A 23,665-nucleotide genomic window follows, 5' to 3' on the forward strand; every position below is an offset into this window, starting at 1 on the left:
AATAAGTATTAAAAATTATAATAAAATTAAAAATAAAAAAGATATTTCTATAAAAAAATCAAATTAGTTTAAATTACATCAACAAGTTGCTTTACAACTATTTCCACACCAATTACATTGGTTATCTTCACATGAAATCTTATCTCTTCCATCACATACTTTCATTGTTATAACGCCACACCGTAAACGAACATATGAAGCACATTCTAAAAACATTTCTACTTTTGTGGTTGGGAAGAAATCAGTTACTGTACCATAAAGATAAGGAACTGTTTCTACATCTGTTCTAACTGACCCAATTTTAATTCCAGTAGGAAGTTTTTGACTAGATTTAACTTCATATTTCATACAATTCCATGGAATAGGAGAGAAGATTTGACGTTGAATTGGAGTATTTAATTGAAGTTGTAATTCGAAATTTGTAGTTGAAGGAGAATTGATAAAACAATCATAACCAGGTTGAGTAATAAATAAAGAATAAGAAACAATAACAACAGCTACTAAATAAACTATTAAAACCGAACATATCACTTTAAAATCTAATTGATACATTCCTTTCATAATAATTAATAATCCTCCAATCAAAACAAATAATGAAACATAAACAACCATTACAATCAATACAATGGTTCCCATAATCATACTAACTGTAATTCCTATAGCTGCTAATAATAAAAATAAATATATAGATATAAAATTGTTATGTTTAAAATAAAGTATTAATGGCCCTCCATTCCACATTACTTTTAATTCATTACGAGTATTCCATAATGATAAATATGATAATATTGTTGTAAACCAACAATATCCCCACATAAATGGGAATTCTGGTAATGAAAAAATGACAAAGATACTAAAGATAGTTAAAAAAATAGATGCAAATAAAGTGACAATAGCTGGTCCAAATGAAAAATTAAAGAATAACATCTTATCTATTTTATTTTTTCTTGTTTTCTTTTCTTCATCATTTTTTTCTTGAATTTCTTTTTTAAATTCCTCAACCATTTTTATCATTTGATGAGTACTTTGTGATAGTTCTTTATATCTTTCATTTGAAGACAGTTGTTCTGATGATGCGTTTTCATAAATTTGTTTTAATGCTTCTACTAAATGTGGAATTACTCCAATAACATCTACTGCAAGTTCTCCTTTTTCATCTTCTATAACTAATTCAGGACAAACTTTTTTAACTTCTTGTGCAATAAACCCAAGTTTTTCTTCTTTTTTTCCAATATAATTAAATGATGTTCCTGTTAGTTGAAGTACAGTATTTAATGAGTCAACTAATGGTTTAATATTTTCTTTTACACGAATATCAGATCGTTGTAAAAATCCATTTTCTGCCATAATTTCTCCCATAACATGAAGTCTTTTTAAATTTTCATTAATTCTTTCAATACGAATAAAATCTTCATTTTTTTCTATTACCCCATTCATTTGTGTTGGTGTTAATGGAGTAGAAGGTGATTGAAGATAATCCCATGGAATTTCATTTTGAGGTTGCTGAGGTGAAGCAAATAAATCATTTTGAGAATTAAATCCATTTGAATTTTCACTTTCTTGTTTAAAATCAATAAACCCATTTGTATATAATGGATTAGTTAATGTAGAATTATCATTTGAAACTCCTTGTGCAGTTGTTGTATTAATTTGTTCAATTTGTTGAATTGGAATGTTTGAAGAAGTTAATTGTTGAGGTAAATTAATTGGAGAATTGATTTGTGCAGAAGTAGAACTTGATGTACTAACAACAAGAGGTGATCTAACATTTTGTTGAACTTGTTGATAAGTTTGAATTGTTTGAAGATTATTAATAGAGTGTGTCAATGATGGTATTAATGGGGTTTCAGACAATTGAGGAATAAACATTGTTGAATTTCCTCTTTCACTTTCTATTTGAATATTTTTCTCAAATGAACTTCCTCCTTTTTTTCCTCTTGAATCATCTACATATATCACATACATTTCACATAATTTCATTGCATCTTTTCTTTCTTCTTCTTTAATTCTTTTATACGCTTCTTTTTCTCCATTTAAATGTCTTAAATGCGCATCCCAAACATGACTATAACAGTTATACCTTGTCTTAGGTGGTTCTGTACATCCAGGAAAGACACACATCCAACACTTTCGTCGAGGCTTTGCTTGTGTTTCCATGTTAATTAGAATTGCCTGTTTTTTCCTATCGATGCCTATGAGATTTGTTTCATATTTTTTTTTTTATCTTCTTCTCTTGGTTCTTTCTCTTTGGCTGTCAGTTTTCTATTGATATTTTATTTTTTATTATTGTTTTGCTACCTTTTTTTTTTCTATTTTTATAATATTTGAATAATTATATTTTTATAATTTAAAATTTAAGTTTTAATGTTATTCTTTGGATTAGATTAAGTGCCTGTGAATTTTAGAAAATGACGTTTTGATGAACTCTTTCATAGCAACATTTTTATGCACTAATCATATTAAAAACAAAACACTTTTTAATAACACATTTGTTTATTGAATTTAAACCAATTTATTTTTTAAATAATTCAAAACACAAAATCAAGTTATCCAAAAAACAAAATTATTTTTATTCAAAAAGAAATTGAAAAATAATTCACAATGGAAAAGAAAAGGGATCTGTGAATGGTTGAATTTATTCAATAATGGCATTTACAACAACTGGTTTTGGTGGATTAAACAATAATACATTTGGTAAAACAACTAATACCACAAATGGATTTGGTACTGGTTTTGGTTCAACTACAAGTGGTTTTGGAAATAATAATAACACTGGTTTTGGTTTAACAACGGGTACTTTTGGAAATAGTACTAACACTGGTTTTGGTTTAACAACAGGATTTGGTAATAGTAATACTACAGGATTTGGTAATGGCAATACTACAGGATTTGGTAGCGGTTTCGGTTCAACGACGGGTGGGTTTGGAAATAATAACTCTGGACTTACTAATGGATTCGGAAACAATAATAACACTAAGGCCGGTGTTGGTTTTGGCTCAACGATGGGTGGTTTTGGTAATAATAATACATTTGGCAATACAGGATTTGGTTCTACAACAACTGGATTTGGTAATAATAATAATACAGGGTTTGGTAGTGGATTTGGTAATAATAATAATACAGGATTTGGTAGTGGATTTGGTAATACTACTAACACAGGATTTGGTTCAACAACAAGTGGTTTTGGAAATACTACTACTGGACTTGGTGGTGGATTTGGTTCTGCATTAGGTAATGGGCTTAGTGGTGGATTTGGAAATAATAACACAGGACTTGGTGGTGGATTTGGAAATAATAACACAGGACTTGGTGGTGGATTTGGTACAACAAATACTACAATAGGGTTTGGAAATAATGGTGGATTTGGAAGTGGATTAGGTACACCATTTGGTAATGGACTTGGAAATAATAATAACGGAGGATTTAATTCAATTAATATAAATGGAATGAACAACACAATTCAAACACCAAACACACCACTTTTTGTAAATGTTGATTCAAGCATGATAGAATTTTTAAAGAATAAAATACAATCGGATCGTTTAAAAAATGCATTGTCTTTAAAAGATATAAAGTATAACAACGACTTAGATAAAATGATTCAAGAAACACGGTTAAAAAGTCTTTCTTTAAAACAAGTAGAAGATAAAATAAGACCTAAAATAAATAAAGTATTCGATACAACAATTAATCAAATGCAGATATTAAGAGAAAAACAACTACTTGAAGAAAGTAGTAGACAAAATGAAAAAACTATTAAAGAAAAAATATTTAAAATCTGTTCTAGTTTTGAGGAAGAATTTAATGGTCTTAGTGATCAAATTAGTGAATTAAGTAATAAAATAACACCTTTAGTAAATAATATTACTTTACAACAAGCAAAAATAGCTCTTGATGAAAATAATAAACAAACTTATCAAATAAAAGAAAATGTTGTATTTATACAAGAAAGTTTGACTGAAACAGAACAAAAACTTGAATCTTCTTTATCTCATTTATGGAATCCTAATACTTTAAAGTGATATACATCTATTTTTGAATTAATTGAATGACAATCGTTCTTTTTTTATTCCTTTTCTGTTGTATTATTTTTTCTTTAAGAAAGATGTTGTATCTTTTGGAAGAAAAATAAGAGTTCACTCATTATTGAAATATCTTATCCCAAAAATTAAAAATGAAAAACAAAAACACAATCTGAAAATAGGGTTATTTAAAAAGAAAAGTTAAAAAAATAACTTACAGAAAAGAAAGAATCTCATTCCATATGAATGTCGAAAAAGGGAAAATCTATGTTGGAGGATTCACAAATGATTTTAGTGAAGAAGATTTGAGAGAATTATTTAGTGAGTTTGGAACAATAGAATCTATCTCTATTTTTCACAAAAGAATTACTTTTGCACATATCATTTTTACAAACAAACAAAGTTGTGCTAAAGCTATTGAAAAATATGAAATGAAAAAAGTTAAGGGAATAACTTTAAGAGTTGGAGAAATGAAAATTACACCAGAAAAAGAAAAAGTTCAAGACGAAAGGACTTTTGGTGATATTAAAATAAGTGTTGTATTAGTAAGACCAATGCATGAAGATAATATTGGGGCTGTTGGAAGGTTATGTGCCAATTATGGAATTAACAAATTGTATATTGTCAATCCATTGTGTAAAATTGGAGAAGAATCAATTAAAGTATCCCGACATGGAAACGGATATATTGAAGGTGCTGTAATATGTAATTCACTTGAAGAAGTAAGAAAAGACTGTACATTATTGGTTGGATATACTGCAAGAGAAAGTTCTGGACAAAAAAACAAAAGAATTTTAATGACAATGCAAGAAGCTGGAGACATGTTATCAACAATGAAAGGATGTCTTGGTTTAGTTTTTGGAAATGAAAGTAATGGACTTAATACTGAGGAGTGTGATGCATGTGATTTATTAAATAAAATTGATATTAGAAGTCATTATCCAGTATTAAATCTTAGCCATGCAGTTGGTATTGCATTAAATTATATGCACATGCGATTAAGAGATGGTGGAGACTTAGTTCCTGAAGGGTGCAAAGAAAATATTGCCAAAGAAAAAGGAGAGTTGCTTGAACAATGGAAAGAAATTTTACATTCTGTAATGAATGAGCAAAGAGAAATTGGTGCTGTTGAGTCAATGAAAAAATTACTCGGAAGAGTTATGTTAACTGAACGAGAAGCAGCTGCATTAGATGGTGCATTCAAGGCATTACTACATCATTTTCATGAAAAAGAAGTTCATTCTCAAGAAATAAATAATAAAAAAGAAGATTTTATAGAACAATCACAAAATTAAATTGATTTTACTATATTTATTAATTATATTTTTAGAACATAAAAAATTTATTACCATAACAAATAACAAAAAAGTAGAATTGAAGTAAAAAAAAGAAAAAAAAGGGTTTGTTTAGAGAGTTGAAAAAAAATAAAATCCATTTGAAGAAGAATGAATGTAAAATTATTGTTACAATTTTATATTGCTTCTTTTGTGGCACATACACAAACATTACTATTAGCAATGAAACATCACCGACCATTTTATTTATTTACATCATATATTGTATTTGTTTTATATTGTTGGTATTATTCATACTCACTCATTATTATCCTTCTTCCATTGTTCATTTATTTAATTTCATTTATTATAGAAACTGACGATTACCCACATACATATTATATGAAACAATCACCTTTTTCAGCTAAGGTTCTTTCTTCAACACCACAACTTAGGTCTGCTTATCAATGTCCATTAAAACTATTTTCAGGACATTTATTAACAGTATATACATCCCAAACTGATACAACATTTTCATTTTCTTATAGTAGAACTATTGTAAATTGTCAGGATGGAGGTATTTGTGGATTTGATGTTCTTGATAGTGATTTACCATCAACAGCACCAATAATAGTTTTTATTCCTGGTGCTGTTGGAGATAAAAAAAGTTTATATATTAAGAAAGCAGTAGAGCTTGCACGTAGAAATAATTTCCGTGCTATTGTTTTTATTAAAAGAGGTTTGTCTGGAATTGAAGTAACAACAGGAAAATTATATAATGCTATTTCATGTGAAGATATTTATGATGCACTTCCTGTTATTCATAAACAATTTGAACACGCACAAATTAATATTGTTGGATATTCTCTTGGAGGATCACAAGCAATTCGTTTAAGCTATAAATATTCATCTGATTTATTACAGTTTAATGTAAATTCTATTTGTGCTGTTTGTCCTGTTTGGGGAATTTCTGCTATAGAAACACCTGAATTATATTCTAAACCATTTGTTGATGAGTTTAAAGAAATTCTTTTTATTCATAAAGAAGTTTTTGAGAAAGCTACTGACAAAGATGGACATCCATTATATGATTTAAACGCTGTAAGTAATGCAAAAACAATGAAAGAATTAGAGAAAACATTAATTGCTCCAATGTTTGGGTATAAGAGTGTTGAAGCATATTATTGGGATGTAGAGCAATGGTTCCAAAATTTACCATGTACTCGTATTCCAACATACACTATTAATTCTTTTGATGACCCAGTATTAAATGATCAAGATTATTCTTATTTGAGAATTAAAGCTCTTTGTGGATTTAGTCCATTTGTTATTTCTTCTTATACCCAAAGAGGAGGTCATTGTATTTATAGTGAATCATTAGAAACAAATACAATGAGTTATGCTGATAGAAATGTTCTTGAGTTCATTAAAACTGTTTCTGATTTAAATCAATCAGGAGAACTTGCTATGATGAGAAAGGAGGCAGAAGAAAAATTTAAATGGTTCAATGAATAATTTACTTTTTTTTAACATTGAAACGAATAGTCTGAATGTGATTTTTGAAATGATTAAGTCATATTTTTCATTATTAAAAGACAATTATTTTTTAATAATTCATTATTTTTGGGTGAGAAAGAATAATAAACCCAAAATAATTAAGATAAATAGTAGTATTTATTTATTCATCGGAAATGAACGAATTGGAATATGCTTTGGTCTGATTATTTTATCTAATTTAGTTCTTCCAACAACATATTTTGGCATTGGAGAGTTTGCAATTTCAAGTATTTGTAACTTCCAGTTCCAACCTTCTCTTGGTTTTTTTAATTCATTATACATAAAGTTATTTCTAATTGGAACAATACTAGGATAAGCAGAAACACCATCTCGTTCACAATAGCTCTTGTATTTGTTACAATCAATTTGGAACATTTTAATATTATTTAACATTGAAAGTTCAGAAATTGTCTCATTTATTTCTTTATCAATTAATTGACAAAAGTAACAAGTTTCTGACATATATTCAATAACAACAAGTTTTGATGAATTTCTGTATTGATCTATCTCTTCAGGAGTGGATCGAGATTGTACTAAAACACAAATTAAACAAATGAATAAGACTTTCATTTTTATCATTTTAAGTTCTTTTTGATTTTTATTTTTTGAACTTCTTTTAAATGAAAAGAAAAAGTATTAAATTATTTATTATAAATATAAAAACTTTTAATTTAAAAAAAATGTTTTTCGGTAAAAAATGAACTAAAATATAATATAATTTAACTGTTATGAAAGAAATTTTTTTTATTAAATATGTTAATATAATAGATAATAAAGGAATTATGTAATTTAAATAAAAAGAGAAATAAGTTAATAGAAAAAGTAATTATAATAAAAAATTATCTATTCATTAGATTCTCTTGAATTAAATTTGAAAAACATTTCTTTCATTTTTTTATACGAATGATTTATAAAAAAAATAAACCAATATTTTTATTTAACTTTTTTGTAATTAAATCAATTTCTTAAACGATTTTTCTTAAACTTTAAAAGAAATAGCAGGGTTCATTATTTTAATTAATAACAAGTTAAGAGTTTATTTCTTTTATTATATTATCTTTGTTTCTTCTCTGTTATTTTATTTTGTTTAATTATTTGGAGTAATTTTAAAACATAATTTGAATTACAATTATTAAGTGTTTTCGTTAATTATCTTTTTATTATTTATTATTGATAACTGATTAAAGAAATAAAGTACAATAAATGAAAAGTTAATTCTGACAATAACTTATAAACATCAATATATAAGTGTTATAACTTTTTAAACTAGACACAAAGAGAGGAGCAATAGAGATAATAATAAAATCATGATGTGAAAAAGATATAAGAAATAAAGAAATAAAAATAAGAAATTAACTTAAAAAAATAAAAAAGAACTTAAAAAAAGAAAACCCCTGATTAAAAAAATGAAAAGAGTAATAGTTAATACAAAAGGAAATGATAAGGTTATTGGATATGACAAACGATTTGATGAGATTAAAAAAGTTCCACAAAGAGAATATAATCCAGAAAAAGATGATATTGAATTTTTACAATTTGATATTGATTATATTAATCGTATTGTTGAAAAAGAGTATCGAATAGAAGAAGATCCATTAAGTGAAGGATATAATGAACCAGTATTATATTTATATGGAACTACAAATGAAGGGGATAGTGTTTTAGCTATGGTACATGGATACAAACCATATTTTTATATTTCTGTAGAAAAAGAATATACACAACAAGAACTTGATGAACTTAAAATGAAATGTAATCAACAACTCCATTCTGAAGTAAAAGCAACAGGAGATTTTGAACAATATATTTTACTTATGGAAAATGTTAAAGGCTATCATTCTCTTATGAATTATAATTTCGAAAAAGAAACTTTCTTTGTTAAAATAACTTTAAGACTTCCAAAATATGTTCCAGTTTTAAGACATATTCTTCAAGAAACACAACGTATTAATAATAGACATTATCAGACTTATGAAGCAGATCTGTTGTTTGTTTTAAGATTTATGGTAGATGCTGGTTTAGTTGGATGTAGTTGGGTAAAAGTTCCAGCAAAAAGATATATTTTAGTAAAAGATGAAGCAAATAAAATTTCAAGATGTCAACATGAAATTCATTTAGATGTAAAAGATTTATTGAATTTAGGATGTGATAATGAATATACTAAAACTGCTCCATTAAGAATTCTTTCTTTTGATATTGAATGTGCAGGAAGAAAAGGTTCTTTTCCAGTTCCTGAACTTGATCCAGTTATTCAAATTGCTAATTATGTAGTTGAATTTGGTAAACCAGATATTATTACAAAGAATGTATTTGTATTAAAAGGTTGTTCACCAATTCCTGGAGCTATTATTTATGATTATGATACAGAAGAAGAATTATTAAAGGGTTGGTCTGATTTTATTAATGCAATAGACGTTGATGTATTTACTGGGTATAATATTATGAACTTTGATTTTAAATATCTATTAGAACGAGCAAAAGTATTAAAAGTTAAAGATTTCTCATCGTTTTCAAAATTAAAAAGTTCTCATGTAAGTGTTAGACAGTCTACATTCCAATCAAAAGCTGTAGGTGTTAGAGAATCAAATGAATTAATAAATCTAGAAGGAAGAATTCCATTTGATATGTTCCAAGTTATTCAACATGATTATAAATTAAGGTCTTATACTTTAAATTTTGTATCAAGTAATTTCCTTGGTGATCAAAAAGAAGAAGTACATTATGCAGATATCACTACATTACATGAAGGAAGTATGGATGATCGTAATAGAATTGCTGTTTATTGTTTAAAAGATACTTATTTACCAATTAAATTATTAGAAAAATTAATGTCATTAGTAAATGGATTTGAAATGTGTAGAGTTACTGGTATTCCATTGTCATACCTTCTTCCTCGAGGACAACAAGTTAAAGTTATAACACAATTGTACCGTCATGCTAATGCAAAGAAGTTATTTATTCCTTTCTTCCAAAGAACTAAAACGAATGGAGACAAATATGTTGGGGCTACTGTCATTAGTCCAATTAAAGGATTTTATAAAGTACCAATTTCAACACTAGATTTTTCTTCACTATATCCTTCTATTATGATATCCCATAATTTATGTTATTCCACGTTAATCGATGGAATTAAAACTAGGAAAGATGTCCCATCAATAGAATTCCTTAAAACATCTGAGAGTGAAGAGGACAGAAAAATGTATGATCAGATTATGAAAAAATTAAAAGAAAAACAACTCAATGTAGAAGATGTAGAATTATCACCAAATGGTGATCTTTTTGTTAAGTCAAGTAAGAGAAAAGGAATTTTACCAGAAATTCTTGAAAATTTACTTGCAGCAAGAAAACAAGCTAAAAAAGATATGGCAGCTGCTACAGACCCTTTTAAAATTACTGTGTTAAATGGAAGACAATTAGCACTTAAAGTTAGTGCAAATTCTGTTTATGGATTTACTGGTGCACAAATTGGAAAACTCCCGTGTATGCAAATTGCATCAAGCGTAACTTCCTATGGAAGAACAATGATTGAATTAACAAAAACTACTGTAGAGGAAAAGTACAGTAAGAAAAATGGATTTCCATGGGATGCACAAGTTGTATATGGTGATACAGATTCAGTTATGGTAAAATTTGGAACACCTGATTTAGCTGAAGCTATTAGATTAGGAAAAGAAGCTGCAGTCTTTGTAACAACAAAATTTCCAAGACCAATCAATCTTGAATTTGAAAAAGTTTTCTTCCCATATTTATTAATTAGTAAAAAAAGATATGCAGGACTATATTTTAATCGAGTAGATAAATGGGATCATGTAGATACTAAAGGAATTGAAACTGTACGAAGAGATAATTGTTTATTAGTGAAATATGTCATTGAAAATGTATTAAATAAAATTTTATTAGATTCTGATGTTGAAGGAGCAATTAACTTTGTAAAAAATATGATTTCTGATTTACTACAAAATAAGTTAGATTTATCTATGTTAATTATATCAAAAACATTAAGCAAAGAAGATTATGCTGGGAAACAAGCTCATGTAGAATTAGTTAAAAGAATTAGAGAAAGAGATAAAACAGCTACAATTAATACTGGAGATAGAATTCCATATGTTATTATTAAATCAACAAAAGATGCAAAAGCTTATGAAAAAGCTGAAGATCCATTATATGTATTAGAAAATAATATTCCAATTGATTTTGATTATTATATTGAGAATCAATTGAAAAAACCATTAACTCGTATTTTCAAACCTATTTTAGGAGAAAAAGTTAGTGAAATTTTTGAAGGAAAACATACAAGGTTCGTTGTAAATATCACTCCAACAGCAAACACTGGAATTATGAAATTTGCAAAGGTTACAAAAAGATGTGCTGAGTGTCATGCTGTATTAAAAAAAGACGAAGGTACTATTTGCCGAAATTGTCATGAAAAGACTGGAGAAATTTATGCAAAAAAGTTGGTTGATGTACAAAAATCAGAGAATGCATATCATCGTATTATGACTCAATGTCAAGAGTGTATGCAATCTCATCACAGAGAAATTATTTGTGCAAACAAAGACTGCCCAATATTCTATATGAGAGTTAAAGTACAACATAGTATTAATCAACAAAGAGAAATGATTGAGAACTTTGAATGGTAAATTTTAATTAATTTAATAAAACTAAATTTAATTCTTGGTTGAATCATTTTGTAAACGTTCTCTAGAACGAAGAGTAGAAGAAGAGAATTTAGAACCATCAGTAGTGAGAATAAGATTAATTGTGATTGAATGTAAAGGAAGATATCCATTGAGAATTCGTTGATTGTTGATGATAGGAAGTGATTTTTGTGTTTCATCACTAACAATTAAACATTCAAGAGTAGGATCAGTAGTTGATGTTCCTTCAGGTTGATTAATTTGTGATATTGTGTATGAAGGAATAGGATAATATTTGTTGATTGTATGAAGTAAATGAATGATTTGATTTTTACGTGTGGTGAATGAATGAATCAGATCATAATTTTGTTTTGAATGAAGTAATGAATCACCAGTGATTGCAATAGCAAGATGTGATGATGAAGTGAACACAGCAGTTTGGATGAGAGTGTAATGACCACAATGAAGACGATCAAATGTTCCACCTACACCAACATTATTATAACGAGGAAGTAAATTAACACGAGGAATAAGTAAAACAAATAACAAAGAATATGATTCATCAATTGAAATTAATATTTGATATATTAATTGAAGCCATCGATTATATTCTATTTGCTATTGTTTTAATTTTTTATCTTTATTTAATTATTTACACAAACAGGAATAACCGTAGAAGAAGAATTCAAATAAAAAAGAAGTGGATTATTAATAGGATGTGAATTAATGAATAATCCTATTTCTTCTTGTGTTGTTTCTTCTATTTCTATTTCCATTCCTTTTTTTCTTTTCTTTTTCTTTTTTTCTTTTCTTTTTTTCTTTTTCTTTTTTCGATTCGAAGGTAGCACGTCAGAGACACCACACAGAACCCTAAAATATTTCCATCCTTCGATTCCTCCCAGTCATGGACTGGTTATGGCGTTGCGTTTGGTTAGAAAAACATCTTACCCGGTACTGCAAGAATAGCAGTGTTTATTATGTACAATTACAGAATATCATTGACAATAAACGAATGGGTATTTATAAAGATGTTATTATTACTTGTTAGAATACAAGTATATTTGATAATATAAGAAAGATTAACAAAAGAAAAGGGTCAAGTGGTTGAGGCTAAAAGAATATTAGCCTAAAGCAATACAGTAGCAATTATATATTCTCCTTAAAATAAGAAAATAAAGAAGAAGAAATTTAAACGCATCGAAATTAAAAAGAAATTAAATAATGAATATCTAAGTAAGGGATGTTTAAAATACTCTATTCCACATCAAAAATGAGAAAAGAAAATTCTCACCGTTCAACAACTAAAAGCAAAGAACAAGCTAATAGTTGAAGAACAAATACTTTTAAGCGAAGGGACGGGATTAGTCTCCCCTGAGCAAGGAACAATAGACACAAGTTCTATTAATACTTAATTAACTACTTTTTATTTTACTTTTTCTTTTTTTCTTTTTTCTTTTTTTTTCATCGAATTATTTCTTTTTCTTTTTTCTTTTTTTTTTCATCGAATTATTTCAATTCATCTTCATCAACAAATTCAATTTAAGAAGTGTAGTCAAAAAATAATATACAACAAATAAAATATCAAAGGAATAAAGACAAAGAATGAAAAAATGGTAAACACCAAAAATATAACAGAAATTATACAAAATAAAATATAATAATGTTATTGCCTTTTATCTTAATTTATAAAATATTGAAAATCAAGTAAATGAAAAATAGAATTGCCAATAGGCAAGTGTTATTAACTAGCCAAAATAAATCTTTGAAAATAGCACTACAACAGATAGTACGGATATCTATTAATATAAGAACATTCTCTAAATATTCAAAAATTCTTTATTACAACTATTAATATAATTAAAACAATATTTGACTCTGTAGCTCTAAGAAATTATATTGGTTTGTTCGTTTTAGAGTATTTCAAATTAAATAAACTATAAAAATTGACTTAGTACATTGTTTGTAATTTCACTGCATAACTAATTCTTTAATACTAAAGGGTATTAAAAAAGTGTGGTTATTGTTATTGTCATTAAAAGAAGATTAAAACGTATTTCTTTAATGAAAAATAAAATAAATAAACTATACAACCTAAATCCCTAAAAGAGTCGTTATTTGTTCATATTAAATTTAATTTAAGAACCATTGAATCAATTAAATGAGTTTAAACACTTTTCACTGGAACTAACAGAGTTTCCTTTAGACAATTATTTTGTGAAAAAAAAACAATGATAAAAGAATGAGAGTGAACAGAAATTAAATAGAATGAAAAAATCAAAAAAAGGTATTGTGTCAATGTTTAAATGAAAACAATAAAATACAAAAATAAAGAAATATTATAGAAGAAGTGATGTCTTTTCTTTTTTCAGTCAAAAAACAAAAATAAAATCTAAAAAATCAAAAACACAAAAGAAACGTAAGTCAATGCAAACAACTCAAAAAATTTTTGAGACGATGTATATAAATGATACAAGCGCTAAAGGGATTAAAAGACTTGCACTTGAAGGGAAAATGACAAGATATAATTTAAGAACAATTGCATGGAAGATTTGGCTTGGGGTATTACCATTGCCAGTCAATTCAGTTTGGACAAGTAAAGTGAATAATGAAAGAAAAAGGTATCATGAGTTAGTAAAGAAATATAACAATGAGGCATATGTAATTGATCCATTATTAAGTGGGTCATCAGATAATGAAAGAGATGAGTTAAAGAAAAAAATCAAGAAAGACATTGACAGACTATATAATTCAATTGAGTTTTATTGTGATACTGAAATAAGAACAAAAATTAGTAATGTATTATATATATTTGCACGTGAGCATAATGACTTAGGATATCAACAGGGATTTCATGAAATAGTGGGAATTTTTATTAGAGAACTTGTTTCAGATTGTGAGCTAATTCAAAGTAACACAATAGAAAGAGGAATATTACATACAGTAATTTGTTTAAATGAAATAGAAGCAGATGCATTTATTCTTTTTGAAAAATTAATGACTATTCTCGGAGTATTTTATGAACAAAAAAGAATAAAAGATTCATCTACAACATCATTAATTCATTTTAAATGTGAGAAATTATTTCAGTTAATAGCAAAATATGATCCAAAATATTTTGCTACGTTAATTAGACATAATATTGTTCCTGCAGTATTTGGACTTCGTTGGATTAGAATGTTATATGCAAGAGAATTTCATATAGATGATGTAGTTATTTTATGGGATGCAATATTTGCTTTTGGACATCAATTAAAATTAGTTGATTCCTTGTTTATAGTAATGATGTTATATGTAAGGAATGATATTGTTGAAAGAGATGATGAAAGTTATTCTTTGAGAAGATTAATGAAATATCCACCAGTAGAAGATATAAAACTTTTAATTGAATTAGCTGTTGCTTTAGCTGAACATCGAGTTTCTATAAATGGAACCTCAATTTGTATGAGGGTTGATCAAAATTCATTGTTGGTTGATCAACCAATTGATTGGTTATCGAAGAAAAAATGTTCAAGAGATTCTGATAAAATTGAAGAATCTTTATTACAAAAACTTGGGACTATTCAAAGAAAACTTGTTCTTGTTGATAGAGAAGAAAAAATAAATACACAAGAATTACTAAATATTGCTTCTGATTTATCTAAAATAATTGATACTATAAAATAATTATTCAAACTTTGTTTTTTTATTTCTTTATTTAATTTATAGTTTTATTTTTATCATAGATACTACTCTCTAGTCTCTTATAAACTAATTAATTAAAATAATTTTTCAACTAATGACCTACTTTTATTTAATTCTAATAATTGTTTGTATTGTGTCAAGTAATAACTTTACTTGTAATATAAATACAAAAATTTTAAAAGAATCGAATTGTGTATTTTACAAAAAAGAAACAGACCAATTTATACTTTCTTCACAATCTACTATTATTAATTTAAACCATGACTCTTATTCATTTTCATTTAATAAGCGATTATCTAATCAAAAATTAAATATTAAATTAACTGGAAAAGGAGATGTATTGTTTAATTTGTATAATTTAAATAATACAAATATCTATTTTAATTCTAACGAAAATCAAATAATAACTCTATTATACTTTAGTGGTTTAATTCATTTATTTTCAGAAAGGCCAATAAAAGTAGTTATTGTTTATCAAGATAAGTTGTCTGATTTAAAAATTAATCATCCTGTTATAATTTCCTCTTTGTTATCTTTCGAAGAAGTTAATTCAATGAAATTTAAAAAAGAACAGTATAATACTGAACCTTCATTCTCAATCAAACAACAAATAGAAAATAAACTCACAAAAATAAAACTAATATTTATTGAAATGAAACAAAATATTCTTTATTGGAATGAACGACGCAAGGCTGAAGAAGATAAAATATTTCAGAGTAAAGAACTAGAATTTATAAAACAAAGGATTAAATCAAAAATTAACTTTTTAACTTCTTTTATTAATTCTGTAACAATTGAACAAATAAAAGTTAAAACATTATGTCAAAGTTGTATTTTTTGGTTTCGGTTAAAGACATCTCTTACAGATGCGTTAGGAATTACAACTGCAACTAATTTTTGTGATTATGACTATATTCCAAAAACTTTGTGTAAAGTTACTGTTCAAACAACACATACACTAACTAGTAAATATCTTTATGATGAAAAAAAAGAAGAAGAAATGTATTGTTCTTCATATTGTCTGATGTAAGAGAAATAAGAATTAAAAACATTTTTAAATTAAATCATTCAATTTTATTTAAAAAAAAATAACACATCAAAATAACAAATTTATTAAAAAAAATTTAATTTATTTAGACAAACACTGGAAAAGTGGATGGTTCATTGCTTCTTTTGCACTAAGACGTTTTTGATGGTCATAAACCAATAACTTAGAAAGTAAATCATAGACATAAGGTGTAATAAGATGTTGGTTCTTTTCATTTCTAAAAGTGTCCCAATCAACTGTAGGGAATCCAATTAATAATTGCATTAACTTATCTTCAATTTTTAATTGATATTTTTGAACATATTTTTGGAATCCATCAGTTCCTAATACTTGGACAATTTTAACTAATTGATCTTTATTATTTGAGCCTTTAAATAATGGCTCTTTAACAAAAAACATTGTAGCGACCATACAACCAAAACTCCACATATCTAATGAATAATCATAATCTTGAAGATCAGTTAATAACTCTGGTCCTTTATAATATCTTGAAGCAACTCGAACATTATACTCAGTTCCTGGATGATAAAATTCTGCAAGTCCCCAGTCAATTAATTTAAGAATTTTTTTCTTAGGATCAATCATGACATTATGTGGTTTAACATCACGATGCATTATTCCCATTGAATGGGTATAATCTAATGCTTTTAACAATTCATTTAAATAATAACAGATTTCAATATGATTTAATGTTGGATATAACGTTTTAAAATCAACATTTTCTACATATTCCATAACTAGTGCAGGTGTTTGTGTTGATGGTTCCATTACAACATCATACAATTGAATAATATTTGGTCCATCTCGAAGGTCTTGTAATATCAAAATTTCTCTATTAAATTTTTTTGCTTTCACTGGTTTTAATACTTTAATAGAACATGGAACATTTTGTTCAACTACAACTCCTTCAAAAACATCACTGTATTTCCCTCTTCCAATTTTACGTACAATTTGATAAGGGTCTTGACTTCCCCACTCAACAGTAACATTTTCGTAGTCATAAAATATCTTTTCTTTATGTTCTAATACATCACAATAATATCGAGAAAAACTTTTGGGTCGTTCACTCATATGAATTTTTAGATGATCCTTTTTTTCTTTTTTCAGGGTTCTTTTTTTTTGTTTTTTCTCTTTCTTCTTTCATACAATTAAATTGTTATTATAAACAAAATGTTTTTCTTTTTCTTGATTCCTCAAAGAGAACTGAATTTTAAACAAATCTTGAAAACATCAAAAAGTGTCACTGTTTTTGAAGTTTATTGGAAAAACCCACAAAAATACATTAGAAATGAATAATTAAAAAAAATCTAAAAAATCCTAAAAATAAATGAAGAGAGATAAATTTGGTGTATTTTCAGATTGGCTCATAAAAGAAATAATTCTAAAAATATCATGAACTGAAAAAGGAAGAATAAATACTAAAAGAGATAATGAATAAACTATTAAAAATAAATTATAAAAAAATCTGAAAAAAAAACCAATAAAGAAGTAAAAAATAGTGAAGAAAAAAAAAAAAAAAAGAACGAACAACGTGTCAACCCTGAACTTTTTAAGGAGGAACTGATAATAAACAAATAGAAATAAAAATGGCTGAATCACGTGAAGATTGTGTCTTCCTTTCTAAACTTGCTGAACAAAGTGAAAGATATGATGAAATGGTTCAATACATGAAACAAGTTGCTGCTCTTAATACTGAATTATCAGTTGAAGAAAGAAATCTTCTTTCAGTTGCTTATAAGAATGTTATTGGATCAAGAAGAGCTTCATGGAGAATTATTACTTCTCTCGAACAAAAAGAACAAGCTAAAGGAAATGATAAACACGTTGAAATCATTAAGGGATATAGAGCTAAAATTGAAGATGAACTTGCTAAATATTGTGATGATGTTCTTAAAGTAATTAAAGAAAACCTTCTTCCAAATGCTTCTACTTCTGAAAGCAAAGTCTTTTATAAGAAGATGGAAGGTGATTATTATAGATATTATGCTGAATTTACTGTAGATGAAAAGAGACAAGAAGTTGCTGACAAATCTCTTGCTGCTTATACTGAAGCTACAGAAATTTCTAATGCTGATCTTGCTCCAACTCATCCAATTAGACTTGGTCTTGCTCTTAATTTCTCTGTTTTCTATTATGAAATTATGAATGATGCTGACAAAGCCTGCCAACTTGCTAAACAAGCATTTGATGATTCTATTGCTAAACTTGATGAAGTACCAGAATCATCTTATAAGGATTCTACTCTTATTATGCAACTCTTAAGAGATAACTTAACTCTTTGGACTTCAGACACTGCTGATGAAGAATAATTTATTTTTCTGGTTCATATTTTTTGTTTTCATGTTATTGTCTCTTCTTATCAAAAGTAATTACTTTTTAATTTTAAAAGAAAAAGAGTAGTTTGTAATTTTTTTACAAGTAAAAAAGTTAATAAATTTGTATTCATTTAGGTTGTCTTACTTAAAATCTTCGTATCGCATATGACGTTTATATCTCACCAATAACTTCTGGCTTTGTAACAATATTCCCTTTATTATAAACAGATACTAAATAAAATGAAAATCAAATTAATGTATTTGGTTTTGGAATGTCACATTCACTCAATAATTTTTTATAACTAACAAGATGGAATTTGTTATGTTATAAGAATAATAGAAATATTAAAACATAACACGACACAAAAATAAATCAAATTTTTTTTTGTAAGAATCAATAAAGTATTATTTTAAAATAATTATAATTAAAATTAGATTATAAAAATAATTTCTCAATAATTATATTTTAATCTATTACAACATAGTAAATTTAAAGAATCTATAATTATATTAACTCTTCTTTATTCCATCTTTAATGGTGAATACATTTTGTTCAATTAAAATGTAATAACAATACACCAGTACTATTTTGTAATATAAATTAGGAGTAGGTGTATAAAATAAATATGAATATTTTTATTGAATTATTTAATTATTTAATAAATCATTCATTACATATATTATTATATTACAAAGTACCTCTGTGATTAATAACATTTTAATTTAAAGCAACAAATTTATAATTACTTCCATTCTATTTATTTTACAAATAACCTTTTACATTTCTTTATTTTCTAAAAACATCAAACAAAAAATAAGATTTAAATTATTATCAATTAATCGATAGACAATCTATTTTAAATAAATCGGATCATAATGATAATTCGTCGCGTTCTTCTCCATCAAAATATTCTAATAATAATGTACTTGCCCTATCTACTAGATCTTCATTATCAGAACTTTCTGTTATTTCTTGTAATCGTTTATCAAAACCAATTTCTCTAAATTGGTCAATAAATTGATAAAGTTGTGATTCATTATGAATAAGAATATCAGCAGCTGAAATTGATTGTGCTACAAGTTCACTATCAGTCCATTTGATTTTACTAAAAATGGATATAATAAAATCATTTTGTATTAAATGATCTAATAATGGTATATAATGCTGTTGAACTGAATAAAAAATAAACAAAAAACACTCTTTTCTAACTAAAGCTTCTTCTGGTACATTTGAATTTATAATAATTTGAATAGCAAGATAATAAGTACCACTATCGATGAACTGATCAATGTATTTGTCATTAGTTAATGCTAAATTACTAAAAGTGAACATAATAATTCGATGGTACCAAGAAAGAGGAATTTCTTTTAATAAATCTATAAAATAAGGAATAATGATTGTTATATCAAATAACCGAATAAATTCAACGTCATTTGAAGAAGAAACCCATTGAATAAATTTAAATGAAGACTGTTTAATTGATTGATTATTTGAAGAAGCTAAATAAAAACATCGAATAAAAATTGAAGAGTTAAACATTTTAATCAATCCTGTTTTATTTCTTCCAATATAAAATACACAACGAATACAATGAACGATAATAGAATCATTATTACTTGATAGCCCATAAGCAATATATTGAACAAAATTATTAAGTAATTCAGGTGTAATACAATCTGGAGTACGTAATAAAGAAGATAATGACCAATATGCATGAACATTATTAATATCATTTGTAATTACTCTATTTAACAATGTAAAAATTCCATTTGCTGAAGCTATTTCTTTGCATTCATTACTATCAATAATATAATTTGTAGCCCCCCACAAACATTGAACAGAATTTTCAATTCTTTGAGTTGTTAACCCACAATGTAATAATACTTTTATTACTCCTAAATGAACAATAAGATCTGATGTTTCAGAATCTAATGAAACTGCTAAGTTTGTGAAAAACCATGCTATTTGATATTTTATATCATCACTTTGTTCTTCAGTCATACATTTTAACAAAATAGAAAATGTATTACACTCAATCATTTCTTGGATTGGAATATATTGCTTTGAACTAACACACTTCCTTAGATTAATAACAGTTTTTATTTTATCTGATATTAGTGTTTGAGGATTAGTTAATCGTGTTTTGCATTCATGAAGATATTCAAAATAGTTTGAAGGTTCAATAAATGTCTCTTCCGTGTCTTCTTGTCTTCTTTGTTGAAGAAAGTGGTCCCTCCTTTTTGTTCTGAGTTGGTTTAAATTCTTTTGTCGTCTTTTTAGTTCATCTTCACTCCTGCAAATACCACGAATATTCATTGAACTTATTTATAGTTTTTTTACTATTTTTTTGCTTTATATTACACAATAATATTATTTTAAAAAATGGTTTAGTTAAGTTAAATTAATTTCTTTTATAGATATTTAAAGTCAAAACAAAAATCATTCATTGTGAAAGGACAGAAAAAAACCTCATCATATTTATTGGAGAATTAAGCAAGAACTTGAAATTATAAGATAGAATAAATCAAATGGCTAATAAATTAGAACCTCGTTTAGCTCTTCACCCTTCAGTGGTAAATTGTTTGACACCATCCCAAAGAACAGAATTACTAGAACAGTACTGTAGTAATCTTAACCAGTTATATACTGTATTTCCAAAACTTCAAAAGGCTGATATTGAACACACTTATCAACTCTGTCAAAGAAATTTAGAGAATACTATTACTGAATTAATAAAACTACAAAAAGAAAAAGAAGAGGAAAACAATCAGCAACAAGAGCACAAAGAAGTAGAACATAAAGAAACTCCTAATAAAGCAGACAGTAACAATACTCATGACGTAGGTGATGGTAACACAATAGAACATCAACTAGCAAAAAATAAATTAATGTCACTATCACCTCAACCTCGAAAAGAAGAAGAAAGTATTACTAAAACTGAAAAGGAAGAAGAAAATATTAATAAAACTGAAAAGAAAGAAGATGATTTAGAAAAAACAATTACACAAAGTAATATGGAAGAACAAGAAGTTGTTTTAACTAGTTCACAAGAAAACAAGTTAAATAACGAAAAGGATGAAACAAGAAAATCAGAAACAGAAAGTAGTAATAAAACAGAAAGTAGTAATAAAACAGAAACAGAAAATAATAATGAAACAGAAACAGAAAATAATAATGAAACAGAACAAAAGGAAGTCAAAGAATTGATCAGAAAAGAATTAAAATATGAAATTCAAATAAATATCAATGGAAATAATTGTATTATTACTGCAAATTTCGATAGAAGTGAACGATTCAAAAATAATTTCTTACAAGTTGTTGATAGATACAATGAGAATTTAGTTAAAGACAAAAGGGAAATAGGAAAAAGTATTTCTTTTGTATGGAAATTAAATCTTGAATATGGAGAGTATGACCTACAATATTTTGATTCAGATCAATTAGCCTCAATTACGTTGAACCAAATTGATGTAAATCCAGTTAAAATGATTGTTTCTAAACAAAATGAAGAACTTATTGTTTATTTATCACAAGGACCAATTGATCAAGTTAGTTGGGTTGGATTATATACTGTTGATGGTCCTCTTGGAAGAAAATACATACACTACAAAGACACTAAAGGAATGAATGATAATACAATTCATATTCCTTTAGAACCAAATGATAAAGGTCTTTTTGTTTGTAGAGCATTTTCTAATAATAATTCTGCTGGTAGATTTCTCTCTCCTCAATACTTCACTCTTGGAGACTCAAACCAAATTGAAGTGGAGTAAAAAGTAAATTTAATAAATCTTTATCTCTTTCACTAGTTTTTCACAACTCAATAAAATATAATATTAAAGGGAAGAAATGGTTTGTTTAAGTTGTTGAATTGCAACAGACATTGAACTTATCAAATCAGCATTCTTTGGACTAGTAACTTCAATTTCTTTAATTAACTCATCAATTTTACGTTCAAGGATACTTATTTGAATATCTTTTGAGTTACTTGTATTTGTTGAAGTAGATAACTTGAGAGGAGTCTTTCTAACATCTTTTACTGTATCAGAAACAATATTTTCTCCTTTTCTTTGGTAAGAATCAATTCCTTCTTTCTTTTTTCCTCTTCCTATTTGTTGCTCTTTTTGTTTTTCAATTGCCATCATTAATGCAATTTCTTCTTCATCGTCATCATCTTCATCACTTTCACTTGTATATTCTTTGAGCTGGTGAATAGGCTCCTTCTTTTCTTCTGGAATTTTCTCATTTAAAGTAATTTTGTTTTCCTCTGGAATAACCTCATTGTCTTGTCCTTTTATAAGATACACTAACAAGTTATTACCGTCTTCAACATAATACTTATCATCACAAAGTACACAAATACATTTCTTTCCTCCTCTTTCTCTCATTAAAGGAACAGTTGGATGTTGTACACAACAACTACCTAACATAGTCCATCCTTGTAACAAATATTTACCTAATTTTTCGCTGACCATATCCATTTTCAATTCTTCTTTTGTCTTTCCTTCCATTTGACCTAATGCTGATTTCTTAGATTTTCTTTTAGTGACCTTTCTATACAATTTTGTTTATTATTCAAAGAGTGGTTCCACGTAATTATAGTTAAAAATAAATTACCAAATTTCTGTATATTCAAAATTAATATAAAATAATAAAAAATATTCTTCATTTACTGAACTTACTCTGATTTTGTTTCTACAACTAAAAAAGAAGTTAATTAAACTTATTTAAAACAACAGCTTTGTTATTTCAATGTAGCTCTTAAATCATTTTTATTCAATTACTTTCTTGTTTGAACAATGAATTGAGTATCTTAAATCCTCTCATTTTTCTTTAGTTATGTTCTCTTATTTTAATTATTCAAGTATTTATGAGTATTCCTTAATTTAGTTGACTTATTTATGAATACTATTCATTGGCTTTGGGTATAATGTGCAATATCAATAATTAGAATTTCTGTTAATGATTTCAATTATAATAAAATTCATATTATTTTAACATAACTAAAAAGTACTTTATCTTTCAAACAGAATCTACTCTAACTGTCAAATCAAAATAAATCCATTAGAAGATTTATACCATTACTTAATTCATAGGTTTATTAGAATAAAATAAAGATGAATTGTTTTG

The 23,665-nt window shown here is 26.4% G+C and overlaps 14 protein-coding genes across 14 annotated transcripts, besides 30 other annotated features; 8 read left to right on the forward strand and 6 right to left on the reverse strand.

The window, feature by feature from the left end:
• Window positions 1-39: part of a microsatellite that runs on past the window's edge.
• Window positions 40-78: 39 nt separating this feature from the next.
• Window positions 79-2,157, reverse strand: EDI_244320 (uncharacterized protein; the record flags this gene model as incomplete). The annotated part of the gene is made up of 1 exon (XM_001735444.1): window positions 79-2,157. One exon carries the CDS (start codon window positions 2,155-2,157, stop codon window positions 79-81), a length of 2,079 nt encoding a protein of 692 aa, XP_001735496.1.
• Window positions 667-724: a sequence feature (AT_rich).
• Window positions 936-990: a microsatellite.
• A 43-nt stretch (window positions 2,158-2,200) lies between the features above and the next one.
• Window positions 2,201-2,317: a microsatellite.
• Window positions 2,201-2,375: a microsatellite.
• A 270-nt stretch (window positions 2,376-2,645) lies between these two features.
• Window positions 2,646-4,022, forward strand: EDI_244330 (nucleoporin p58/p45, putative; the record flags this gene model as incomplete). The annotated part of the gene is made up of 1 exon (XM_001735445.1): window positions 2,646-4,022. One exon carries the CDS (start codon window positions 2,646-2,648, stop codon window positions 4,020-4,022), a length of 1,377 nt encoding a protein of 458 aa, XP_001735497.1.
• Window positions 4,023-4,264: 242 nt separating this feature from the next.
• On the forward strand, window positions 4,265-5,317 carry EDI_244340 (nucleolar phosphoprotein, putative; the record flags this gene model as incomplete). Its single annotated transcript, XM_001735446.1, has 1 exon — window positions 4,265-5,317. One exon carries the CDS (start codon window positions 4,265-4,267, stop codon window positions 5,315-5,317), a length of 1,053 nt encoding a protein of 350 aa, XP_001735498.1.
• Window positions 5,310-5,370: a sequence feature (AT_rich).
• Window positions 5,371-5,467: 97 nt separating this feature from the next.
• EDI_244350 (uncharacterized protein) lies at window positions 5,468-6,811 on the forward strand (the record flags this gene model as incomplete). Its single annotated transcript, XM_001735447.1, has 1 exon — window positions 5,468-6,811. One exon carries the CDS (start codon window positions 5,468-5,470, stop codon window positions 6,809-6,811), a length of 1,344 nt encoding a protein of 447 aa, XP_001735499.1.
• A 60-nt stretch (window positions 6,812-6,871) lies between these two features.
• Window positions 6,872-6,921: a sequence feature (AT_rich).
• A 49-nt stretch (window positions 6,922-6,970) lies between these two features.
• On the reverse strand, window positions 6,971-7,432 carry EDI_244360 (uncharacterized protein; the record flags this gene model as incomplete). The annotated part of the gene is made up of 1 exon (XM_001735448.1): window positions 6,971-7,432. The coding sequence occupies one exon, from the start codon at window positions 7,430-7,432 to the stop codon at window positions 6,971-6,973; it is 462 nt and encodes a 153-aa protein (XP_001735500.1).
• A 55-nt stretch (window positions 7,433-7,487) lies between these two features.
• Window positions 7,488-7,696: a sequence feature (AT_rich).
• Window positions 7,697-7,759: 63 nt separating this feature from the next.
• Window positions 7,760-7,811: a sequence feature (AT_rich).
• Window positions 7,812-7,888: 77 nt separating this feature from the next.
• Window positions 7,889-7,946: a microsatellite.
• A 193-nt stretch (window positions 7,947-8,139) lies between these two features.
• Window positions 8,140-8,243: a microsatellite.
• Window positions 8,169-8,244: a microsatellite.
• A 15-nt stretch (window positions 8,245-8,259) lies between these two features.
• Window positions 8,260-11,493, forward strand: EDI_244370 (DNA polymerase delta catalytic subunit, putative; the record flags this gene model as incomplete). The annotated part of the gene is made up of 1 exon (XM_001735449.1): window positions 8,260-11,493. The coding sequence occupies one exon, from the start codon at window positions 8,260-8,262 to the stop codon at window positions 11,491-11,493; it is 3,234 nt and encodes a 1,077-aa protein (XP_001735501.1).
• Window positions 11,491-11,526: a sequence feature (AT_rich).
• EDI_244380 (phosphopantetheine adenylyltransferase, putative) lies at window positions 11,521-12,266 on the reverse strand (the record flags this gene model as incomplete). The annotated part of the gene is made up of 2 exons (XM_001735450.1): window positions 11,521-12,108; window positions 12,153-12,266. 2 exons carry the CDS (start codon window positions 12,264-12,266, stop codon window positions 11,521-11,523), a joined length of 702 nt encoding a protein of 233 aa, XP_001735502.1.
• Window positions 12,115-12,145: a sequence feature (AT_rich).
• Window positions 12,245-12,319: a microsatellite.
• Window positions 12,320-12,322: 3 nt separating this feature from the next.
• Window positions 12,323-12,917: a repeat region.
• A 5-nt stretch (window positions 12,918-12,922) lies between these two features.
• Window positions 12,923-12,989: a microsatellite.
• A 925-nt stretch (window positions 12,990-13,914) lies between these two features.
• EDI_244390 (uncharacterized protein) lies at window positions 13,915-15,153 on the forward strand (the record flags this gene model as incomplete). Its single annotated transcript, XM_001735451.1, has 1 exon — window positions 13,915-15,153. The coding sequence occupies one exon, from the start codon at window positions 13,915-13,917 to the stop codon at window positions 15,151-15,153; it is 1,239 nt and encodes a 412-aa protein (XP_001735503.1).
• Window positions 15,129-15,207: a sequence feature (AT_rich).
• A 23-nt stretch (window positions 15,208-15,230) lies between these two features.
• Window positions 15,231-15,259: a sequence feature (AT_rich).
• Window positions 15,260-15,473: 214 nt separating this feature from the next.
• Window positions 15,474-15,494: a sequence feature (AT_rich).
• Window positions 15,495-15,514: 20 nt separating this feature from the next.
• Window positions 15,515-15,557: a sequence feature (AT_rich).
• A 266-nt stretch (window positions 15,558-15,823) lies between these two features.
• On the forward strand, window positions 15,824-16,201 carry EDI_244400 (uncharacterized protein; the record flags this gene model as incomplete). Its single annotated transcript, XM_001735452.1, has 1 exon — window positions 15,824-16,201. One exon carries the CDS (start codon window positions 15,824-15,826, stop codon window positions 16,199-16,201), a length of 378 nt encoding a protein of 125 aa, XP_001735504.1.
• Window positions 16,202-16,211: 10 nt separating this feature from the next.
• Window positions 16,212-16,307: a sequence feature (AT_rich).
• Window positions 16,301-17,290, reverse strand: EDI_244410 (casein kinase II subunit alpha, putative; the record flags this gene model as incomplete). Its single annotated transcript, XM_001735453.1, has 1 exon — window positions 16,301-17,290. The coding sequence occupies one exon, from the start codon at window positions 17,288-17,290 to the stop codon at window positions 16,301-16,303; it is 990 nt and encodes a 329-aa protein (XP_001735505.1).
• A 19-nt stretch (window positions 17,291-17,309) lies between these two features.
• Window positions 17,310-17,360: a microsatellite.
• A 259-nt stretch (window positions 17,361-17,619) lies between these two features.
• Window positions 17,620-17,742: a microsatellite.
• A 63-nt stretch (window positions 17,743-17,805) lies between these two features.
• On the forward strand, window positions 17,806-18,528 carry EDI_244420 (14-3-3 protein; the record flags this gene model as incomplete). The annotated part of the gene is made up of 1 exon (XM_001735454.1): window positions 17,806-18,528. One exon carries the CDS (start codon window positions 17,806-17,808, stop codon window positions 18,526-18,528), a length of 723 nt encoding a protein of 240 aa, XP_001735506.1.
• Window positions 18,529-18,898: 370 nt separating this feature from the next.
• Window positions 18,899-19,048: a sequence feature (AT_rich).
• Window positions 19,049-19,148: 100 nt separating this feature from the next.
• Window positions 19,149-19,225: a sequence feature (AT_rich).
• Window positions 19,226-19,405: 180 nt separating this feature from the next.
• EDI_244430 (importin subunit alpha-3, putative) lies at window positions 19,406-20,851 on the reverse strand (the record flags this gene model as incomplete). Its single annotated transcript, XM_001735455.1, has 1 exon — window positions 19,406-20,851. The coding sequence occupies one exon, from the start codon at window positions 20,849-20,851 to the stop codon at window positions 19,406-19,408; it is 1,446 nt and encodes a 481-aa protein (XP_001735507.1).
• Window positions 20,852-20,898: 47 nt separating this feature from the next.
• Window positions 20,899-20,919: a sequence feature (AT_rich).
• Window positions 20,920-21,063: 144 nt separating this feature from the next.
• On the forward strand, window positions 21,064-22,308 carry EDI_244440 (uncharacterized protein; the record flags this gene model as incomplete). Its single annotated transcript, XM_001735456.1, has 1 exon — window positions 21,064-22,308. The coding sequence occupies one exon, from the start codon at window positions 21,064-21,066 to the stop codon at window positions 22,306-22,308; it is 1,245 nt and encodes a 414-aa protein (XP_001735508.1).
• Window positions 21,597-21,776: a microsatellite.
• A 63-nt stretch (window positions 22,309-22,371) lies between the features above and the next one.
• Window positions 22,372-23,046, reverse strand: EDI_244450 (uncharacterized protein; the record flags this gene model as incomplete). Its single annotated transcript, XM_001735457.1, has 1 exon — window positions 22,372-23,046. One exon carries the CDS (start codon window positions 23,044-23,046, stop codon window positions 22,372-22,374), a length of 675 nt encoding a protein of 224 aa, XP_001735509.1.
• Window positions 23,047-23,169: 123 nt separating this feature from the next.
• Window positions 23,170-23,198: a sequence feature (AT_rich).
• Window positions 23,199-23,505: 307 nt separating this feature from the next.
• Window positions 23,506-23,533: a sequence feature (AT_rich).
• Window positions 23,534-23,665: the final 132 nt, after the last annotated feature.

The sequence above is a fragment of the Entamoeba dispar genome, genomic scaffold (genome assembly GCF_000209125.1).
Source record: "Entamoeba dispar SAW760 scf_1105229459143 genomic scaffold, whole genome shotgun sequence".
Taxonomy (NCBI): domain Eukaryota; phylum Evosea; order Mastigamoebida; family Endamoebidae; genus Entamoeba; species Entamoeba dispar.